Source organism: Stenella coeruleoalba (assembly GCF_951394435.1).
Source record: "Stenella coeruleoalba genome assembly, chromosome: 1".
In the NCBI taxonomy this organism is placed as follows: domain Eukaryota; kingdom Metazoa; phylum Chordata; class Mammalia; order Artiodactyla; family Delphinidae; genus Stenella; species Stenella coeruleoalba.
Window position 1 is genome coordinate 45,794,930 of NC_137169.1, and position 21,089 is coordinate 45,816,018.

The 21,089-nt window shown below is 57.8% G+C and overlaps 1 protein-coding gene across 7 annotated transcripts; it reads left to right on the forward strand.

The window, feature by feature from the left end:
• Positions 1–530: 530 nt before the first annotated feature.
• On the forward strand, positions 531–20,911 carry PCSK9 (proprotein convertase subtilisin/kexin type 9; the record flags this gene model as incomplete). Of its 7 annotated transcripts, none has more annotated exons than XM_079913378.1 (12): positions 531–734; positions 3,869–4,060; positions 6,290–6,413; positions 9,947–10,080; positions 10,269–10,413; positions 13,378–13,574; positions 14,615–14,798; positions 15,315–15,488; positions 15,816–15,964; positions 17,063–17,240; positions 18,964–19,145; positions 20,664–20,911. In XM_079913378.1, 12 exons carry the CDS (start codon positions 531–533, stop codon positions 20,880–20,882), a joined length of 2,082 nt encoding a protein of 693 aa, XP_079769504.1. In that variant the 3' UTR covers positions 20,883–20,911. The 7 variants fall into 7 exon arrangements, with proteins under 7 accessions (XP_079769504.1, XP_079769503.1, XP_079769505.1 ...); XM_079913377.1 differs by having other exon boundaries at positions 10,272–10,413; positions 17,021–17,240; XM_079913379.1 differs by having other exon boundaries at positions 10,272–10,413.
• Positions 20,912–21,089: the final 178 nt, after the last annotated feature.

Sequence of the window (21,089 nt, forward strand, 5' to 3'; positions counted from 1 at the left end):
GGCGTCTCGGGAGCGCGGGAACTGCTTTCCAGCCCAATTAAGATTTGGGATTTTGTCCTCTCTCTGAGCGTAATCTGACGCCGTTTGGGGGTGGGGGTGGGGAGGGGGAGGGGGAGCGAGGCCGAAACCCGATCCTTCAGTCCGGGGGCTCCGTTAATATTTAATCAGGTAGGATCATCCGATAGGGCTCAGGTGGCGTGATCTCCCTGACCCTGGGCGTCGCGCACCCACACCCCGGAAGGTTTCCGCCGCGGCGTCGAGGCGCGCGCGGCTGCAGGCGGGCTCAGGCTCAGGTCGGGTCCGAGCCAGGAGGGGCGAGCCAGGCAGTGAGACGGCCCGGGGCCGGCAAGCGTCTCCTCGGCGCAGCCCCGAACCGGGAGGCCTGGAGCCCGGCCCAGCGCGCGTCCCCGCCGGGGCCCGAGTCCCGAGCTCGCATCGGGCTCCCCGCCGCGAGGCACAGGCGCTGCGGGTCTGGCCCTCGCGCCGCCCCCGGGTCTCCCCGCCCGACGCAAACCTCTCCTCTCCCCGCGATGGGTACGGGCAGCTCCCGGCGGCCGTGGTGGCCGCCGCTGCTGCTGCTCCTGCTGCTGCTCCTGGGACCCGCGGGCGCCCGCGCGCAGGAGGACGAAGACGGCGACTACGAGGAGCTGGTGCTCGCCTTCCGGTCGGAGGAGGACAGCTCGGCTGACACGGCCCAGAACGTGGCCACCGCCACCTTCCACCGCTGCGCAAAGGTGCGGACGCCGGGGTGGGAGGCGGGGGCGAACCCGCGCGGGGACCCGGGCGGTGGGCATATCCTCTCTGACCTCAATGACACCCCACACCCCGGAAGGGAGGGGCTGGAGTGAAAGTCACTGGTTGGGGGGGCTTTGCTCACCCGAGGACGGGCTTGGCGCGGATCTTGGGGACTGCGGGCGCGGTGGTGGGGAGAACGGGCACGGCGGCTCTTTGGGGTGCGCTCTGCGGGGGAAAGGTGCACGGGGCTCGGAGACTGGTAGGCACCAGGTAGGACGAGCAGAGCACCTCCAGGATCGCCTGCTCAGATCCTGGACGTGCCTCACCACTGAGGCTCGGGTGGGTCAAGGCGCTAATGCCCGAAACGTGCTTAGAACGGCCCCGGCAGAGAGGAGATATTAGTATGCGTCCTGACGCGGATCGGGAAATCTGGGTAGTGCAGAGTGTGTGTGGGGAGTGTGGGAGGGGGTGGGCTTGGGGGTCTTGGGACGAGACGGCGCTACTGTGACGGGTGGAGCGGGAGAGAAGGCGAATGAATGATAGTGGCGGGAGGCAATTTCTTCATGACACAAAACTCACATTCTAGGATTGCATCTTTTTCAGCTGAAGAAAAGAATAAAACTGAAGGGGAGGGAACGGAGTTATTCTCCAGGCCCGTTGGGGTCCTTGGGCTTGTCTGGGAAGGGCTTGTTTGGTGCTCTCGGGAAAGAAGGAGCCTGGTAGCCGCAGCCCACTCAAACGCCGCCCAGAGTGGGTGGGGCGAGTTTCCTGAAGATGAAGGCCAGCGCCTGGCCGCTGGGCTATCGGAGCTCCTACCCAGGGTTGGGACTGCTGTTTCCCTCCAATTATAACCTTCCCAGGGCTCAACTGAGGTCCTGCTACCGGGCTTGGAGTCAGCTCTGGGGTTGAATCCTGGCTCCATCACTCACTAGCTGAGTGGTGCTTGGCAAGTCACTTAACCTCCAAGCCTCCATTTTCCTTATCTTTAAAAGGGAGGTGACAGTCCTTCCCGAGGGTTTGTTGTGAAGAGTCAGTGCTGGGCAGATGGAGGAATGAAGGGAAAGGGGCTCTGTTGCCCACATGAGTGACCTCCCCACCATGTGAGCCAATGAAGAGAGCACTGTAGGAGGTAGCTATTTACCTTGCTGCAGTGCGACCTCCCAGTTATGCCCTTTTTGCGCCAAACTGCAGCTCCCGGGGCAGAGGGGAAGTTCTAGGCTAATGGACATCTGGCCTGTGCTTCTGCCCCAGCTCCTCTGCCTGAGTGTGCTGGGTGCAGAGGGGTGTCAGGCCCTCAGTGTTGCCTGTGTCCTGTGTTAGTGGCAGGAGGGGAGGGACCTCTCTTCTTCAGTCTGGCTCTCACAGAAGAGTGAAGTTTACTCAGCTCATAGCACCTTCTTCCTTGTTCCCTGAGCCTTTCACCGTCTAGAAGGATGTTGATGGGTTGTGACAAGGTTGAGAAAGGGCGTTTCAAGTCACTGCCCCCAAATAACTATTCTAGAAGTAGTAAATACCCTATCCTGCGAGGTGAGTAAGCAGAGGCCGGACAACCAATTAAAACAGGTGCTTGAGGGTACTTCTTCCCCAGCGGAAGTTTGGAGCAAGAACCTCCAGAAGTTCATTTATTCATTCCTTCAATGGATATTTTGTAGAGATTGAATTTGTAATGAAAATATTTTTGGCAGGCAGAGAAAGATTTTAGACCAATCCTTTTATTTTATTCATGAGAAACTGAGACCCAGAGAGAGGGGTTTCACCCCCCTTATGCATTAGAACTAGGCTTCTAGGGCAAGTCTCCTTCCAGTGCACAAAGTGTCCTCCCAATTCATTAGGTTTTCATTTCACTGAGGGCATTTTAGATGGGCCTTTGAAGCATAAATAGGAGTTTAAATAAAAGTGGCAGGGGAATTTTATTCTAGGTGAAGGGGATAGCATGAACAAAAGCTCAGACCTCGGAAAGCTAGAGGTAGAGAATAGGGAGCACATGTCCACAGTTCCTTATCTCCCTTCTGAAATGTAAAATGTTCTGAAACCCAAAAGGTTTCTTGTAATTTATTTTGTGGTAACCTGACCTGAACTGACATGAGGTTATTTATAAGTTATCCCACTGATGTAAATATTTATATTCCTATATTTTGCTGCATAGATTACAATGTGCTGCTCCAGACGCCTCTGAGCACCCTGATTGCCTATTACTACCTTTCTAAAGTCCAAATAAGTTCTGAATCTTGAAACCCATTTGACCCTAAGACTTTGGATGAAGGGTTGTAGACTGTATTCTACTCTGGTGCATGTACAGAGATGTGGGAGATTAGGCTACGGAGGTAGGTTGCAGCGGGGACCAAGGGGCAGCATGGAGTTTGGACTTTGTCAGGCTATGGGGAGCCACTGAAGATTCTTGAGCACAGTTGTGTCTGTTTGAGAGCAGTGGGAGCAGATAAGAGCTAAGAGCAAACAGATCTGCTCCTGTAGACCATGGCCTCGAGTCTTTTATCCCATGTGAGAAGTGTTGCCTTTGCTCACTCTATCCTCCCTTCTGTTTGCTAGATGCTTTACACAACTATGTCTCTTAGCCTTCCCAGCAGGCCTGTGTCATAGGTATTATGTTCCCCACACCACAGAGGAGATATCTGAGGTTCAGAGAGGTTGAGTGACTTGCCCATGGCCACATAGCCAGTAAATATTGAGGCTGGGATTCAGGCCATGGTTTTGGACTGCTTCCAGAGGGGGTCAGGGAGGTACTAGAACCGGGAGGAATTGATTGTTTCAGATTGAGACATGGGGAAGGGAGGTGTAATTAAGAAGGTCTTCGGCTGGAGGTGGCCTTCAGGCAGGACCTCCAAGGGTGGCCAGGCCTTGGTCGGCCCCACAGAGACTAGGTGCAGGTGCAGGCGAGAACCTGGTGTTGACTGTGGCCCATGGGTCCCGTTTTTGCCTGACTGTCAAGTATGAAAGTGTGGTATATGTTACGTTACTGCTAAGAGTTGGCTTCTATGTGGTTTGGGGGTCCTAATTTGGTGACTTCTCTTTATACTTCCTATACTCTATGGAGTTTCTTTTGCTGATGAAGCACTCACAGCACCCTTCTTCTTTTTTTAATGTCATCATGTCACTCCTCCTCGCTGGGGGCCAGGACGCCTGGAGGCTGCCAGGCACCTACATGGTGGTGCTGAAGGAAGAGACCCACCGCTCGCAGACGGAGCGCACCGCCCGCCGCCTGCAGGCCCAGGCCGCCCACCGCGGCTACCTCACCAAGATCCTGCACGTCTTCCACGACCTTGTCCCCGGCTTCCTGGTGAAGATGAGCGGTGACCTGCTGGAGCTGGTGAGCTCCGTCTCTGGGCGGGCCACTTCCCGAAAGGGCTGGGCTGTCTCATGCATACAGGGCACTGTCCTGGGTGTGCCCATGGCTGACCATCGGGAGGCAGCAGTGTTCACAGAGCGCTTACTGAGTACCAAGCATAGTGGCTCCTGGCCTTCGGTACAGGATGCCCTTCAAGCCTGGCCATACCTCAATGGCACTTCATCTTCATCTGAGAGATGAGGAGACCAAGGTTCAGAAGGGACCACACAGAAAGCCAGAGGCAGAGCTGGGATCAGACCCAGTGGTCTGTCTTCTAGCTGTCTTTGTGTTGGTGAACTTGCTGCCTATGAGAACCCTATAGGAACAAGGCCTTATGACATTAGTGGGGCCAGAGTCATTTTATTAAAACATGACTCAAGGATCCAAAATTCCTTTGAAACTGGTGGTATTCAGAAGGTTCCTCCTGTAGGACAGGGAGGCTGTTCCCCCTCCAGCCCGACCCTGATGCCACATCTTTGGTGCAGGGGCAGAACAGGCATGGGTAGTTGAGGACTTCTGGCCTCCCTTCTCCTCATCCTGGCCCTAGTGCTTTAAATGCATATCTTAAAAACCTTTCTTGGTGAGGTTCCCTGCGAAAGGGGGCTCCGCTTGAAGCGAGTTGATGGATGTAAGATTTGTAGCTTTAATAAAAAGGCAGAAGAGAATTTGGCAAATGCACCTTTAAAAACAAAACAAAACAAAAAACAACCCTTTCCTTGTTTTAGCCTCTGCTCCCTTCCTCCCAACACGCCCCCCTCCCCTGTCCTCCTAACTTGATGAGAACACATGGTTCCCATTTTCATACTGATTCTCCGCGTGGCTGGGGTGCTTCATAGCCTCCTGCAGACACTGAGACCCAGAACGGGACAGGGTCTTGCCTGAGGTCACACAACACATAACCGGCAAAACGAGAATCTAGGCCCAGGCCTCCTTGCTCCACTGTACTACTACTGCATAGTTTCATTCCATTCAGCATACAGTGGCTGAACAACTACAGTGTGTTAAGTCCTGTGGGGACAATGACATGGATTAGACAGGGTCCAATCCCTTAGTCTAATAGCGGAAACATCAAGTTAATGCCTTCGATCAGTCTGCTCATCCCATATTTAATGAGCACCTACTATGTGCTACAGACATGAGGATGGACCACCAGCCCTTTCCCTTGAGCTCACAGTTCAGAAAGAGAGACTGAGAAGTGATGGCCAGTCAGTTAAATGGGGGATGATATGCCCAGCACAGTGCGGGGGAAGGAATCAGATGCCCACAGAGCCAGATGGCACGCATGAGCCCCGAAGACCAGGCAGCTTCTCGGAGGGGAGACACTGCTGATCTGCAGGCCACAGACATGTGCACTCAAGAGCTGGGCTTTGGCATCGCGCCAGCCTGGGGTCACGTACCCTTACTAGTTTGTCTAACCTTGGGCAATTTTCTTCACCCCCTGAGTCTCAGTCCCCAACCTGTAAGCTGGCATGAAAATAGGAACGGTTCTTGAAGGACTAAATGAGATCGTCAAGTATTTAAGCAGATGCTAAGCACAGAAACTCACGGAGGTGTGGACAGGTTAAGGAAGCCCACAGGGACACTGAGGCACCCAGGGATGAGTTTTCCTGACAAGTTGATGGGCGAGGAGAGGGAATAGTGTCTTCTCTGCCAGGTGGGAGCTGGAGCTGTGGAGCAGGGGCTGCCCCGGGGGAGCCGTGGTCACCAAAGGATGCAGCCACCGTGGGAACCTTGCACCAAAACAGAGAGGGAGTGAAGACACCCTCTCATCCCCCAAAACTCCTTCTGGGCCTCCCTCTGGCTGATCCCAACCAGAAGTCACTGCAAGGAGGCCTGGGTGCTGCAGTCTGCAGGGTCAGCCTCCCCACGCCTTACACGGTGGAGAAGGGTGGGAACCAGTCTTGGGGAAACAGAATGGCCAGTGAGGGCATCATGATCTGGGCATGGAGTCCAGCCTTCCCCGGGGCCTGGGCACTGCCTGGCTCCCCAGGTGGCATGTCAAATTCAGAATCCTTCCTAAAAGGCATCCTCTGTGCTGGCGGGTGCTGGGCTCCCCAACCTGAGCGAGGAAACCCCACACCAGGAGGGGACAGGTATGGGACTGGCGTGTGACCCGGGACAGGCTTGATCAGGTAGGTGAAAGGCTGTGGCTACGGCTGCTGTCAGCCAAATGGCTTTTGAAGCCGAGCCCCACCTCTCTGCCTTCTGCAGGCCCTGACGTTGCCCCACGTCCAGTACATCGAGGAGGACTCCCTCGTCTTTGCCCAGAGTATCCCGTGGAACTTAGAGCGGATTCTCCCTGCGCGGCGCCAGGCGGATGAACACCACGCTCCTAGTAAGGGCCCCAAGCTCCCTGCGCCTCTTCATCCCAGCGGAGGCCACGTGCCGCTCTCTCCTCCCTGTCTACGGTCCTCACCTCCCAGGGGCGTTAGAGCTCAGTACACTCTGCTGACCCCTTTTCTGTCCCATTCCACCCAATCCAGCCCCATGCCCTGCCTTCCTTCTGCCCCAGGTACGATGCAGAAGTCTGTTTCTTTAAATGAGCCCCTCTCCCACCTTCTAAGTTCACATTTGCCTCTTCTTGCAATTTGGCCCATCAGGCTGCACTCAGGTGGGGAGAGGGTAAACCTGACCTTGACACCCCCTAAGGCCCACAGGTCTGGGTGATCCCAGTGCCTTGAGGACAGGATTGGACCCCATACGGGACAGATAAGCCCTGTTTGCCACGCCCCCAGCTGGTCTCTGGTGTCCTGCCTTGCCCTGTGCCTCCCTTCAGCATCGCTAGGCTTCCTGGGGTCCCCTGCATGGGCTACTCTGTGTGTCCCCTCCAGGCCTCTCCCCCGACTCTTCCCTCTGCCTGGGGTGGCCTGGCCGGGAGGAGGAGAGGCCAAGGAAAGTGGCCTGGGTTTGGGCAGGGCCTTGTGGGGGGTGGAGGTGACATTTATTGAGCTGGGCAAGAAGGGAAGGACACCGGGTTTGGGGAGATCAGGGGTTTTGGCTGGCCCGTGTTCAGCCTGAGAAGCCCGCACGCAGCATGAGGTCTGGAGCTCAGCGGAAAGACGATGCAGGGATGCTCCAGGACTCAGCCAGACCTGGGGCTGCGTCCAGCCTCCGCCCGTTACTGGCTCACGTGGGGTCGGAGCCTCCCCTTCCTCGGCTGTGAAATGGGCACAGTAACCCCATCCTGTCCTCACAGGGTGTTGTGAGGCTGTTGATGTACAAATGCTTTGGGAACTGAAAGGCTAGGCGGGTTCTGAGTTGCTGTCATCGTGACAGACGGTAGACCTGGGGCCTCCCAGGGCTCGCGGCCAGGATGGGAGATGAGTAGGAAGTGTGGAGCATCAACCCCAGGGTTGGCAGCGGCAGAGGTGCGGGGCCTGGTCGGGCAGGGTGTGCTGACCGGTCTGGGCAGCCTGTGGCCAGGGAGGGGGTGCCCTTTGCAGGAAGAGCCTGCCTTTCCCCACCCCAGGCTGCTCCTTTCTAGGCAGAGACCCTAGAGACCCCACCTTCCACATCTGCGACTCAGGGACCTCCCGGAGCCGGCTAGTACGGGGAATGGGGAGGGGATGCTGTGCAGGGGGTTCCGGGGGACACCAAGCCAAGCAGGAGAGAGAGAAGGCCACAGCCCCTAAATTAGTTCCCTAGGGCTGCCCTAACGAAGTACCACACACCTGGTGGCTTAAAGCAATAGAAATGTACTCTCCAGTTGGAAGTAAAAGTGTCTGTGGGCCAAGCTCCTCCCAAAGGCTCTAGGGGAGCACCCTCCCTTGCCCCTTCCAGCTTCTGGTGGCTGCAGCGTTCCTCAGCTATGGCTGCATCACTCCTGTCCATGCCTCCTTCAGAGGATCTGCTCTGTGTATCTCTCCTCTTCTGTTTTTTTATGAGGACACATCAATGGATTTAAGGCCCATCGGGATAATCCAAGATGATTTCGTTTGGAGGTCATTAACAATCACATCTGCAAAGCCCCTTTTGCCAAATAAGGTCATGATCATAGGTCCTAGGGGTTAGAATGTGGACATACGTTTTCTGGGGTGACCGTTGGACCCACTGCCCTCCCCCAGGCCAGAAGCAGACGTGCGATCCTTTCCTTCCCCACTGGGATGCCCATGGATTGCCTTACCCTCCTCCTGCGCCCAGTGGCTGTGACAGGTGGGGGGGATGGAAGGCAGGAACATGGAGTCCATCAGGAGTCACAGAAGGACTTGGCTGGACGAGGCCCCCCGGGGGCTGTTGGGTCGGAGTGGGGCGGAGTGGGCACCATGCAGATGAGTGGAGAGTGGCGCACCCGGCCAGGAGCAGACCCTTCCTTCACAGAGAGGCCACCTGGCAAAGGGCTGACGAGCACAGGCTCTGGAGCCAGCTGCCATGCGCAAACCCAGACTTCAGCATTTTCAAGCTGTGTGAGCTTGAATGAGCCTCAGGTTCCTCTGCAAAAACGGGAGGTGATGACAGTCCTATGTGGGGGGCTGTGTTGGGGTTAATGCTCTTTATGCTGTAGCGAGCCTCCAGCCGTGTCTGGTATAGAGTGAGAGTGCTGTCATTTCAGCCCTCCCCCTCCTCTCCTTCCACGCCAGTGAGCTCTCGAGTAGCCACTCTGCTCCAGACACTGTGCTAGGTGCTGGGGACACAAAGACCAACAAGATGGACCTGGTCTCTGCCCGCGCCCCCACCCCCCCCGCCGCACTCCGCCCAGAGCTTCTAAGTGCATGAAGGCTAATCCTTTGCTTACACAGATAGCTACATGACACCGGTAGTCTGGATGGGGTAGGAGCTACGAAGGAGTCTGGACAGCTGTGAATATGGAGTCAGGAAAGGCTTCCTGGAGGAAGTGGCACTCAGCCAGGCCCTGCCGTGGGTATCATTAGCCCCACCAAGGGGAGCACGTCCAAGCAGAGAAGCAAACAAGGACAGAGGCCCTGAGGCAGGAAGGGGTGTGGCCTGCGGGGAAGAGGCAAGAGGGTCAGGGTCAGGGGCCTCCTGGGCAGAGATGAGAAGGAGAACTTGGCTGCCTTCCGAGCTTCTCAGGCGTGGCAGGGGCTGTCCTGCGGGAGAGAGAAAGCTCCCTGCTCTGGAGGGATGCAGGCAGGACTGGGCGCCCACCTGCCAGAGGCCGCAGAGCTCCCTGCACTGATTCAGAGGCTGTAAGAGGCCACTCGCAGGTCCCTTCGCGCTAAGTGATAACTCCTCTTGAGGCCGCTTTTCCCCTCTGGAGAATCTGAACTGACCCAACTAGAAATGATGAAGTGTAGGTGCTGCTGTTTTCTCTGAGGCTGTAACTTGTGTCAGTTGGAACCAGCCACCGTTGAGCCGTCCTGGCACCTGGTGGAGTGGAGAAAGCATGGGCTTGGAGCCAGGAGGCCCAGGTCCACGCATCCTCCATGAGCCTCGGTTTCCTCTCTGTGAAATGAGCTGACCTGCTCAGATGGCCATACAGGCCTGTTATTCTCCTTTTACTTGTCAAATCCTGTTCTGTCTTTAAGTTCTGTGGCCTCAGGTTTGGGGAGCTGTGAAAAATTTTAAGTAGGGGCTTGGCATAGTTTTTCCCATTGTATTTGTTAGTTTCGAGTGTTCATATTGTTATTTCATATTAATATTAATATTATGGAGCCAGACGACTTGGTTCTCTTGCTGGTTCCACCATCACCAGCTATGTGACCTTGGACAGTTACTTACCCTCTCTGTGCCTCACATTCCTTGTTTGTGATAGAAAGATATAAAAGTATGTAGCTGGAGAGGATTTTCTGAGTTGACGTATGTAAGGTGCTTAGAGCAGCGCCTGAGACATGGTAAACAATTTATATGTGTTAACTATTACGTTAACCTCACGGTTATTCTTTCCTTTCGAACAAACCTCACCTTGGAAAGCTGGAGGTGGCCTGGTGGAGGTATATCTCTTAGACACCAGTATCCAAAGTGGCCACCGGGAAATTGAGGGCAGGGTGGTAGTCACTGACTTCGAGAACGTGCCCGAAGAGGATGGGACACGCTTCCACAGACAGGTGAGCATGGCCCTCATCCCCGACCTGGAGTTGATGGTACCCCCGGAGTGCCACAGCCGCACCCCCGCTGGCCTCCGCAGCTGTCACTGCCCCTGCCGTCAGTTGTGGGTGGGGACGTCTGTCCGGTCACTCCCTGATATTATTACAGGGTGGATGAGCTTTCTCACTCAGGTCTTGTATTGATCGAGCAGGCGAACAAGTGTGACAGCCACGGCACCCACTTGGCAGGAGTGGTCAGTGGCCGGGATGCTGGCGTGGCCAAGGGCTCCAGCCTGCGCAGCCTGCGTGTTCTCAACTGCCAAGGGAAGGGCACGGTGAGCAGCACACTCACAGGTGAGTGACGGCTCCGGGCGTGCTGTCTCTGCATCCAGACCCGGCACGGGACGGGGCTTCAGCCCAGAGAGAACTGACTCCTGACCGACGAGACCAAGGCAGCCTCTGCCCCAGAGGCAGAGTCCCAGAGTGTCAGAGTGGGCAGGGCCCCCAGGGGGCATGAGTGCCGATGGAGAAACTGAGCCCCAGAGAGGGGCAGGGCTCAGCCCAGGCAGGTCCTGCAGCTTGGACCCCTAGTCAGTGGTCTTTCTACAGTTTCACACTGCTCCCCTTCCAGATCTTTTAAAATAGTTGCGTCTCTTGCCATGTTACTTTAGATTTGGATGTACCCTCGAGGTGATCTAAGCAAACTTTCCCCATCTTCTGCTTAACACGGGGGGACTCATTCCTCGTGAATGATTGGAGCCCTGGTTGGGTAGACCTGGTAGAGGAACTGGCAGAAGACTTTTTCCAGACTCTTGCATCCATCCAGTCACCTCTGGCAAGGTCCAGCTTAGAGCTAGGACCCTGGGAGGCCTGTGGACAGGGAAGAGGCTGGGAATTCTCACTTACTGAGTCCCTCCTGTGGCCAGACCTTGAGCAAAGGACTTTGTACTCCATACCCTGAGGGTGGTATTGTGAGCCTGTTAAACAGTTGAGAAAATCAGCCCAGAGAGGGCAAGTGACTTGCCCAGGGTCACACAGGCAGAGCCAGTGGTCTCGCTGGGGAAGGTGCTGGCTCTGAGTTTGACCTCCACTGCAAGCGCCCAGACCCCTGTGTCAGACGCTGGCCTCTGAGCTGGCAGAGGTAGTCATAGGCCTTTTTGAAGGGCTGGGAAGGGCTGGTGGTGCCTGCCTTGTGCTTGGTGAGTGAGCTCTGCCCTAATTCTTTGCAGTTTAGTGCACAGGTTTTTGTTTGTTTGTTTAATTAATTAATTTTTGGCTGCATTGGGTCTTCATTGATGCGCGTGGCCTTTCTCTAGTTGCGGCGAGCGGGGACTACTCTTCGTTGCGGTGCGCGGGCTTCTCATTGTGGTGGCTTCTCTTGTTGCAGAGCATGGGCTCTAGGCGCGTGGGCTTCAGTAGTTGTGGTACTCTGGCTCAGTAGTTGTGGCTCGCAGGCTCAGTAGTTGTGGCTCGCAGGCTCTAGAGCACAGGCTCAGTAGGTGTGGCACGTGGGCTTAGTACTCCGTGGCATATGGGATCTTCCCGGACCAGGGCTTGAACCTGTGTTCCCTGCATTGGCAGGAGGATTCTTAACCACTGTGCCACCAGGGAAGCCCTAGAGCACAGGTTTTGATGTTTGGTTTTAAAGGCAAGAATCAATAATCCCCTGCCCTATCAGGTGACCCTTCCTTCCTGTCCCACCCCTTTATCCACTGACCTCAGCTCAGCAGGCCAATTCCCAAAGGTCAGTGTGCAGAGGAGGGGAGGCCCGCTTGTGCCCTGAAAGGCCTTCCACAGGCCTGGCGCCCTGGGCTTGGAGGGTTTTCCGGGGAAGAAGTCCCCGCTTTGGGAAAGGCCCCTAGCACGTTACCTGGAGCAGAGCAGGGGCTCCACGAACAGTAGCTTTTACTTTCGTGGTCACCGCCGGTCTCCTCTGTAAGCAGATTGTTGAGGTAAAGTGTGTCAAGTCCGAGCACAGAAACATACATACAGTTAATGAATGGCAGCTGTAGTCGTGCTTATTCCTCACCTCCACTCCTACTTCTGCTCTGCCCCTCCTGGTGTGAGGGGCAGCTGTCTCCTCCTAAGAGGAGCCTGGCTATGGGACCCCAACTCCCACCTCTGCTGCAGCCCTGGGGACCTCCCAGAGGTCCAGATCCAGAAGGTTCTGAGAGGTCAGCTGGCCACACCCCCATCTGACGGGGCAGGAGCCGGAGCCTGAGAGGAGAAGCTGTCAGCTCCGGGTCCCCTGGCACGTGAGGGCCAGAGCTGGTGTTAGAACCCAGGTCTCCACTGGGCCTGGGCTCCAGGCTGCACACTCGGCTCCGGGGCGGGGGAGTGCAGCCGGGGTCAAGGCATGACACTCCCCCCGAGGGGGCAGGGTTATCAAGTCCCCCCCCCCCACCCCCCTCTAGCTCCAGGGCGAGGAGTCTTTTGATCCTTGACACAGTCCGAGCAGCAGTGCACCCTTTCACACAGGGGAGGGCAGGGTCCCACAGCTGCGAGTGGGCAGTGTGGACTCACTGGAGTGTGTGTGTCTGTGTGGCGGGGGAGGATTACTGTGCACCAGCCCTCAGAGGATGGCAGCGAGGCTTGTGAAGGTCAGAGGCAGGGCAAAGGGGGCCCTTCCTGTTCCTCGGAGAAGCTTACTCATCCTCTTGGTGCCTCAGTTTCCCGGAAAGGGAAAATAATGGTAAGGTTACTGTGAGGACTGTGTAAATTCCCATAGTCAGGCCCTTAGAAGGAGCCTGGTGCGCATACGTGTTTGGGAGTTGGCTGGTTTTCTAAGTGCTGCTGCTGTGAACATGCTTCCCGTGTGTATTAGTCAGGGTTGTCCAGAGACACAGAACCAACAGGATGTGTGTGTATTTATATTTATACATACATACGTATACCACATATGGGCGATGTAGCTTAAGGAACTGGCTCATATATTGTGGGGCTGGCTGAAATCTGCAGGGCAGGCTGGCAGGCTGGCAATTCTGGCAGGAGTTGATGCCGCCGTCTTGAGTCTGAAGGCAGTGTGCACACAGGTTTCCTTCCTCCTTGGGGGACCTCCATCTTTTCTCTCAAGGTCTTCAACTGATTGGACGAGGCCCACCCCCATTATGGAGGGTAATCTGCTTTACTCAAAGTACTATGTAAACATTAATCACATCCACAAAGTACTTTCACAGCAACACTTAGACCTATGTCTGAGCAAACACCCATAGCCTCGCCAAGTCGACATGTAAAATTAACCCTTACGGGGGCCTCGGGGGCGGGAGTGGGGAGGGGGAGCGTGCCTCCTCATGGGTGACCTTGGCTTTGTCCTCTCAGGCCTGGAGTTTATTCGGAAGAGCCAGCTGGCCCAGCCGGCGGGCCGGTTGGTAGTGCTGCTGCCCCTGGCGGGTGGGCACAGCCCGGCCCTCAACGCCGCCTGCCAGCAGCTGGCCGGGACGGGGGCAGTGCTGGTGGCCGCTGCCGGCAACTTCAGGGATGACGCCTGTCTCTATTCCCCGGCCTCAGCTCCCGAGGTGGGTGCTCCCGAAGGGAGGGGAAGGTGGCAGGGGGGCCCCTGGGGGCTTCACGGGGGGTGCTCCTGAACTGGCCTGGCTTTGGAAGGACGTGTCAGAGACTGCCAGGGCCGACCTGGGCAGAGCAGGGGCTTGAACCTCCACCATCCCAGACTATGAACAGCGCCAGCCTCAACTCTCCCCTCCCCCAGTGCAGCTCCAACCCCACGCCCTGGCCCCTCTCCCTCCGAATGTCTCGTGACTCCCCCGGCCCCTTCTCCCCAATCCCATCACCTCCGTCCATCTGCTGTCCCCTGGATTGACACCATAGCTCCCTCTGCTTTCTCCCGGCCTCCCTCTCCCAGTCCACTCGGTAAGGGCCCCCCCCGCCCCGCAAGGCCCCCTGAGGCCCTGCATTGGTGTGTCCCAGGGGAGCTACATGAGCACAGAGATGACGCTTCTCAGCTTCAGAGGTTGACCCAGGGGGTCCAACGCCCATCCATTCCTCTAACATGCAAGGGCACCTACTGGCGGTGTGGGCACTGGGGGGACTAAGGGGAAGGAATCTCGTCCCACTTCAAAGATATCATAGTCTGGGTGGTGGGTGTTGGGGTCGGGGGCAGGTGGGGGGCACATGTGTGAGCCTGACAGTGATGGATAACCTTCCCTGGCAGCCGAATTTAAAATCGCACAAAGCAGACTAAACCCAGCAGGTCTTCTCCACCTTGCCGGCTCTGCTTTCCTCCTTAGCACTTATAACCACCTAATGTGTTGCATTGTTTACTGTTTATTTACTGTCTGGGTCCCTCCCTAGAATGGAAGCACCTCGGGGACTTCGGGAATGGTGCCTGGCATATGGTAGGGACAGAGGGCAGCGCCAGGGCCGGGTGGGGCAGAGAGTGCCAGAGCTCTGCCTGGAGAGTCAGATTTCCCTCAGGAGGGGATATTTGAACGGGCCAAACAGGTATACAGGAGTTGGCCAGCCCAGTTGGCAAGGTCTCAGTCTCCCTACATCCTCTCCTTGACTCCCCTCTCTGCCATCCACTCTCTCACCTCTCCAGGTCATTACTGTTGGGGCCACCAATGCCCAGGACCAGCCAGTGACCCTGGGGGTCCTGGGGACCAACTTTGGTCGCTGCGTGGACCTCTTTGCCCCAGGGGACGACATCATTGGTGCCTCCAGTGACTGCAGCACCTGCTTCACATCACAGAGTGGGACGTCACAGGCTGCCGCCCATGTGGCTGGTGAGTAGCTGCCCCATCGCCTTAGCCATCATGATGCTGACAGCCCCTTTGGCAGGCAGGGTCTGCACCAGGACCACGTGTGCCAGGCTCTGTGTTGGGTATGGGGGAGTAAAGACGAGTCAGACTGATGGTGCCCTCAAGGACGCTCAGTCTGATGGGGGAGGCAGGTGCACAAACGGAGTTAGCCAGGGCTGTGTGGAAGGGAGAGGCGCCTGACCAGGCTAAAGGTCAGGGAAGACTTCCTGGAGGAGGGCCGTTTCATCTGGGGTTTGGTGGATGAATAAGAGTTTACCTGGCAAACAAAACAGCCATCGCCAAGGCTCGGAGGTGCGAGAGCAGGATGTAAGTCTTGCTCTGGCCATCTTTTAGCACGGGATCGCAGGTGGTTTAACTTCTAAAGAACAGCCTGGTGTGTCTGTGTGTGTGCGCACGCTCATGTGTGCACCAGGAGAGGAGTCCCAGGTCGGGAAGGAGGGCCAGGCCACCACCATCTCTCACCGCCTGCCCCACGACCAGGCATTGTGGCTAGGATGCTGACCGCCGAGCCGGAGCTCCCCCTGGCTGAACTGAGGCAGAGGCTGATCCGTTTCTCTGCCAAAGACGTCATCAATGAGGCCTGGTTCCCCGAGGACCAGCGGGTGCTGACCCCCAACCTGGTGGCTACACTACCCCCCAGCACCTATGGAGCAGGTCAGCAAGAGGGCAGGGCGGGCAGAATCCAGACTGGGGCTTGGGAGGTCTCAGGGCATCTGTGTGGCCTGGGCAACCTTGTCCCTCCCCCATCTGTGGAGGGAGGATTCGGCCACCAGCTCCTAGACACTGGGGGAGATTGAGTAGGACGGGCTCCAAAGGGGCTTTGCAAGGGCTTTCGTGACCGGTTTTAATGGGAGAATGGATCACATTCCTTAAGGCCCCTCTCCCCCACCAGGAGCCAAAGATCTGGAGCCCTCTGTGAGCAGAGCCCTGACGGAGGCTCCCTCCCCAGCCACCCCTCCTCACCCCAGGGCCTCGTTGCAGGTGGGCAGCTGTTCTGCAGGACCGTGTGGTCGGCGCACTCGGGGCCCACGCGGATGGCCACGGCCGAGGCCCGCTGTGCTGCCCCTGAGGAGCTGCTGGGCTGCTCTAGCTTCTCCAGGAGCGGGAAGCGGCGGGGCGAGCGCATTGAGGTGACCTGTACCCTCCCGTCGGAGCGTGAAGTGGGGTTCTCGCTTCCAGGCCCAGATCTGCCTCAGCCCCATCCTCCTCTGAACTCCAGCGCCCGTCTGCAAGTTAAAGCCGAACGGGGCGTATCTCAGTCACGCGGTTTGGGTGCTGCAAGAGGGAGGCACACGGAGGGTTCCCGGGAGACCCTGCAGGATGAGACTGGATGGATTCCCGTGCCCGCCTCGTGGGAGGGGAGGGCCGAGTGTGTGCCAGGGATTCACTGCCTCGGGGGAGGGGAGGGCCAGACGTATGCCAGGGATTTGCTGCCTCTGGACGCAGTGGTCTCCAGGGCCCTTTTCACTCAGATGTTCCACGGTTCTGGCAGTTGAGAAATCTCAAAGCAGCAGAAGGGGGACTTGATGGGAAGGCTGCAGAGCCTGGCGGAGATGCCATCTGGCTGCAGGGTTTTGGTGGAAGGGCAGTGCCTAGGCCGGGAGGACAAGGGGCGGGCAGGCGTTTCTGTCTGGGAGCCGGTGTCTGGGAGTGTGCTTGACTGTGCGCCCTCCTGCACGTGAGTGCACGTGGGAGAGGCTGAGAGTGGGTCAGGGCTGAGCAGGCCAGGTCCATGCTCTGGAGTCTTAGGTTTCCCTGTATCTGCATTTTTTTTTTTTTTGCGCGCGGTACGCGGGCCTCTCACTGTTGTGGCCTCTCCCATTGCGGAGCACAGGGACGCACAGGCTCAGCGGCCATGGCTCACGGGCCCAGCCGCTCCGCGGCATGTGGGATCCTCCCGGACCGGGGCACGAACCCATGTCCCCTGCATCGGCAGGCGGACTCTCAACCACTGCGCCACCAGGGCAGCCCCCTGTATCTGCATTTTGAAGTCACTCTCAGTGTCCAGAAGAACTTTATAACACCCAGAACTGCCCATCTGCGGAACCGTCTGCCTTGGGTGGAAGCGAGCTCCTTGTCCTCAGGGGCCGGCTGGCCCCTCGCGAGGCCATCGGAGACGTTTCAGGGGGCTGGGACCAGGCGCCCGAGTCAGCTCCCTCCAGCCCCCCTCATCCTGTGTTTCGAAGCCTTTTCTAAAGCAGGTTCCTCTTTCTGTCTTTGGCTCTCAGGCCCGAGGGGGCAGGCGCGTCTGCCTGGCCCACAACGCGTTTGGGGGTGAGGGTGTCTACGCAGTTGCCAGGTGCTGCCTGCTGCCCCGGGCCAACTGCCGTGTCCACACGGCTCCGCCAGCTGGAGCCGGAGTGCAGACCCAGGCCCGCTGCCCCCAGCGGGGCCAAGTCCTCACAGGTAGGCGGCTGGGCCCACCCCGGGGTGAGGAGGCGTCTCTGGCTCCTGGTGCACCTGCCCCCACCCGGCTGGTCCCACGTTGGAGCCCGACGGCCTGGTGTGAAGGCCAGTGCTACCCTTCCCATCCCTGTGACCCTGGGCAAGCACCTCATCTGTCTCCGTCTCAGCCTCCTCCTCCCTAAGAGGGGCGGCGGCAGTTCCTGCTTCACTGGGTCGCTATGAAATGAGTAACACCTAGAGCACCAGGGCTGGGGCATCGTAGGCATTTCCCCACAGGCAGTGCATTGCATGAGGGGCAGTTTAGGGAGTGGATCCGAAAGTGGAGCTGACTTTGGTTTAATCCTGGCTCTGCCAGTCGTCCGCTGTGTGACCTATGCAAGTTACTTAACTTCTCTGTGCCTCAGCAATAGAATGAGGATGATGGGTGCTAAGCATTTAGCTTGGTGCTAGGACAACATAAGTGCTAGCTATCCTGGTTATCATCCATTGCTTTAGAATCCATTCTCTGATATAGGTAACTGTGGATGGGCCACCTTGTATCAAAAACATGCCCTGGGTAGGTAGCAGGAAGTCGCAGGTAGGGACCTTGTGGGGGATCCAGGGATGGTGCCCCTCAGATCGGGAGGGGGCTGAGCTGTCCTGCTTGGAGGGTGCATGGGATGTCCTGGGGAGCGTTTGGGGAGAGGGCAGGTAGTGGGCCTGGAATAACTGGTTCAGGAGTTGATTCTTCATCGAGTATGTACTGGGGAGCCACTGAAGTTTGAGGAGGGTGACAAGGGCGAGTGACGAGTTAGGAGCTGGCTCTAGGAGGAGCAGCTGGTGATGGCTTTGCAGGGGAAAGATGAGCCCAGTCAGGTGCAGAGGCTGGGACAGGTCCAGCAGGCCACTGGACATCTTATTGGGGTCCTGGCTTGGTGGGAAGTCCACCGTGTTCTGATGGCTTGCCCCTTTGGCAACGCCCAGCAGATGAACTGCAGGGCACGTGCCAGTTCGAAGACATCGGAGTCATAGAACCCACTACCTATGAAGCACGTCCAAAAGAGTCCCACTTTACAGCGAAGGGAACCGCACCCTGACATGCTGAGTGACTTCCCCAAGGCCGTGCAGCTAACACACGGGCATTCCAGTGACCATGACCCTAACACGTGCAGAGCCCTTGCCCGGTGCCAGACGCTGTGCTGGGCTCCGCGTGCATGTCCTCACTTCACCCTTGCAGCCTCCCTTTTCCTTTTACAGAGGGAAACTGAGGCTTGCTATAGCCTAGAAACACCCTCTGAGGTCTCGTAGCCAGGGGTTATGCCTGACTCCCAAGCTCTGGAGGGAGGCCCATGTCTCCCAGAGAGACATCAAGCTCACCCCTGAACTTCTGCCTGGGTGGCTGGGTTATGGGGAGGAATACCATTTCCTGGTCTAGCATCTCAGGCCTTGGAGCCCCCTCACCATGTCGGGGTGGAGAGGAGATGATGTTTTCCCTGAGACAGTGAGGCCCAGAGAGGTTGTATGGCTTTCCTAAGGTCACACAGCAGGCCAGCAGCAAGGTTGAGCTGAGAACCCAAGAGTCCTGTCGCTCAGGCTAGTAGTGCCTTTTTCCTGCCGAGACTTGTTTCTGTGTTTCCCAGCTCCAGACTCAGACTCTAAAAAGATGGAGACTGAATGGGGTGGGGAGGAGAGACAGAGGGTCCCTTAGCATCCAGGTGTTTGAGCCGGCCCTCCTCTTCCCCAGGCTGCAGCTCCCACTGGGAGGTGGAGGACCTTGGCACCCCCAGGCGGCCTGTGCTGAGGCCACGGGGTCAGCCCGACCAGTGTGTCGGCCACGAGGAGGCCAGCATCCACGCTTCCTGCTGTCATGCGCCGGGTCTGGAGTGCAAAGTCAGGGAGCACGGGATCCCGGGCCCTGCAGAGAAGGTGAAGGGGCTTGGGGGGGTGGGACGGGAGCCAGACGCCGCGTGGGTTGGCACGTGTCCATCCTGTGCAGCTTTTCTGGGTCAGTGTTTGTGTCACCACCATACCCTCACATATCTGGGGAGTAGCTTGTGGGGTGGGTGCTGTCAGCAGCTTTTGCAGTTGTGTGGACATCACGTGTGTGTGTGTGCGTGTGTGTGTGCCGCTGGGCCAGTTTTTACTTTTGTCCAGCTTAGTGAGATCTGCTGTTGGGGCATGCTTCCCTCGCTTCGGAAGAATATGTGTAAATATGGCATAAGAAAAGCAGTCCACACACATTCACTGATTAATCCACTTAACACATCTGCTGGGAGGATGACTCAGCCATGACCCAGAGGACGGGACACCTGAGCTGAGCGCTGCAGGTGGAGGAGAGGCTAGCGGGGCCAGCGAGGTGAGGAAGGGCTTGCAGAGAGGGGAGGCACGCTGGGGGACTGGGGCGTGAGAGGCCCTCAGAAGCTGCCAGCGCAGACCCGCAACCTCCCTACGGCTTCTCTCTAAGTCTCCTTTTAAAAGCCACAGGGAGCTTCTTAAAAGGAAGCCCTGGGGAGTCCACTCTCCTGCCTCAGAGAGGTTTTTAAGAACAAGTCTGTAGTGATTGTGGTCTGGATGCTGCATTGCTCGAGGACAAGGGCTGTCTTGGGTCCACTTGCTCAGCATGTATTGAGGCCTCTGGCATTCCAGGCACCATTCCAGGCGGTGGAGATACAAACCTGACAAGTTCTCCTGGGGTGTCTTTTCTAGTGGGATGACAGTAAACGAATGAGTAGTATTACAGAGTACTTAGAAGATGCTGTGGAGAAAAGTAAGGCAGGGAAGAGAATGGGGAGGGGAAGTTCAGGAGAGGCCTCGCTAAGAAGGTGGGGGACAGGACAGGGAACAGTGTTCCAGGCAGAGGGAACAGCCGCGGCAAAGGAGCACCAGGAACAGCCAGAGGGCCAGTGAGGTGGGCACTGAGTGAGGGGGGGAACCAGAGACAGGGCTCAGGTGGGGCCTGAGGGCCACAGTAGGGACTTTGGTTTTTGCTCCAGTGAGCTGGGAGCCACTCAGCGTTCTGAGCCTGGGGTGGGGGGAGGGGAACGGGTATCTGACCTGGGTGTGGGCGGGTTCGTTCTGGCCGCTGTGCCATGAAGACTGCAGGGAAGGGGGCAGAAGCAGGGAGGCCTGCTGTAGACAGGTGGACAGCTACGGTGACTGTCCAGGCCCGGGGGGCGGGGGCTCAGCCAGGGCAGGAGCACGGAGGATGCTAGGGCCTGAAGGAGGAGCCCACAGACCTGAGGGACTGGACGTGGTGGGAGCAGCGGAGGGGGCAGTCCAGGCTTTGCTTTGCCGCTGGCCGGGATGGGGAGGGCTGTGGGAAGCATGGTGTCGGGGGAAGATGAGTCTGTGTTGGCACGGCAGACACCAGCCTGTGCCCTCCCGGCCTGGCTCACAGTGTGCCGGGCCATACGTGCGCTTTCTTTCGTCCCCTGTCCCTGGCAGGTCACTGTGGACTGCGAGGGAGGCTGGACGCTGACCAGCTGTGGGACCCTCCCCGGGGCCTGGCCCGCGCTGGGGGCCTACGCGGTGGACAACACGTGTGTGGTGAGGGGCCGGGACATCGGAGCAGGAGGCAGGACGGGCGAGGAGGCCACCGTAGCCATCGCCATCTGCTGCCGGAGCCGGCCCTCAGGGGAGCAGGCCTCCCAGGAGGCCCAGTGACTGCCCTGCCTGGGACGCATGCATGGGGAAGGGGCCAGGGCCTGGGGGCCGTGGTCCCAGGCCTCGGCTGGGCTTTGAAGTGCTTCCTCCTTCCCCCTTCCTCAGCCTGGACCCCAGGGAAGAGGATACCTCTTGCTTCTGGAGCTCTCGCGCTGGCACTCGGGGTGCGCCGGCTCCCCACCTGGGAGAACCCCAGCTCTCGGCCTG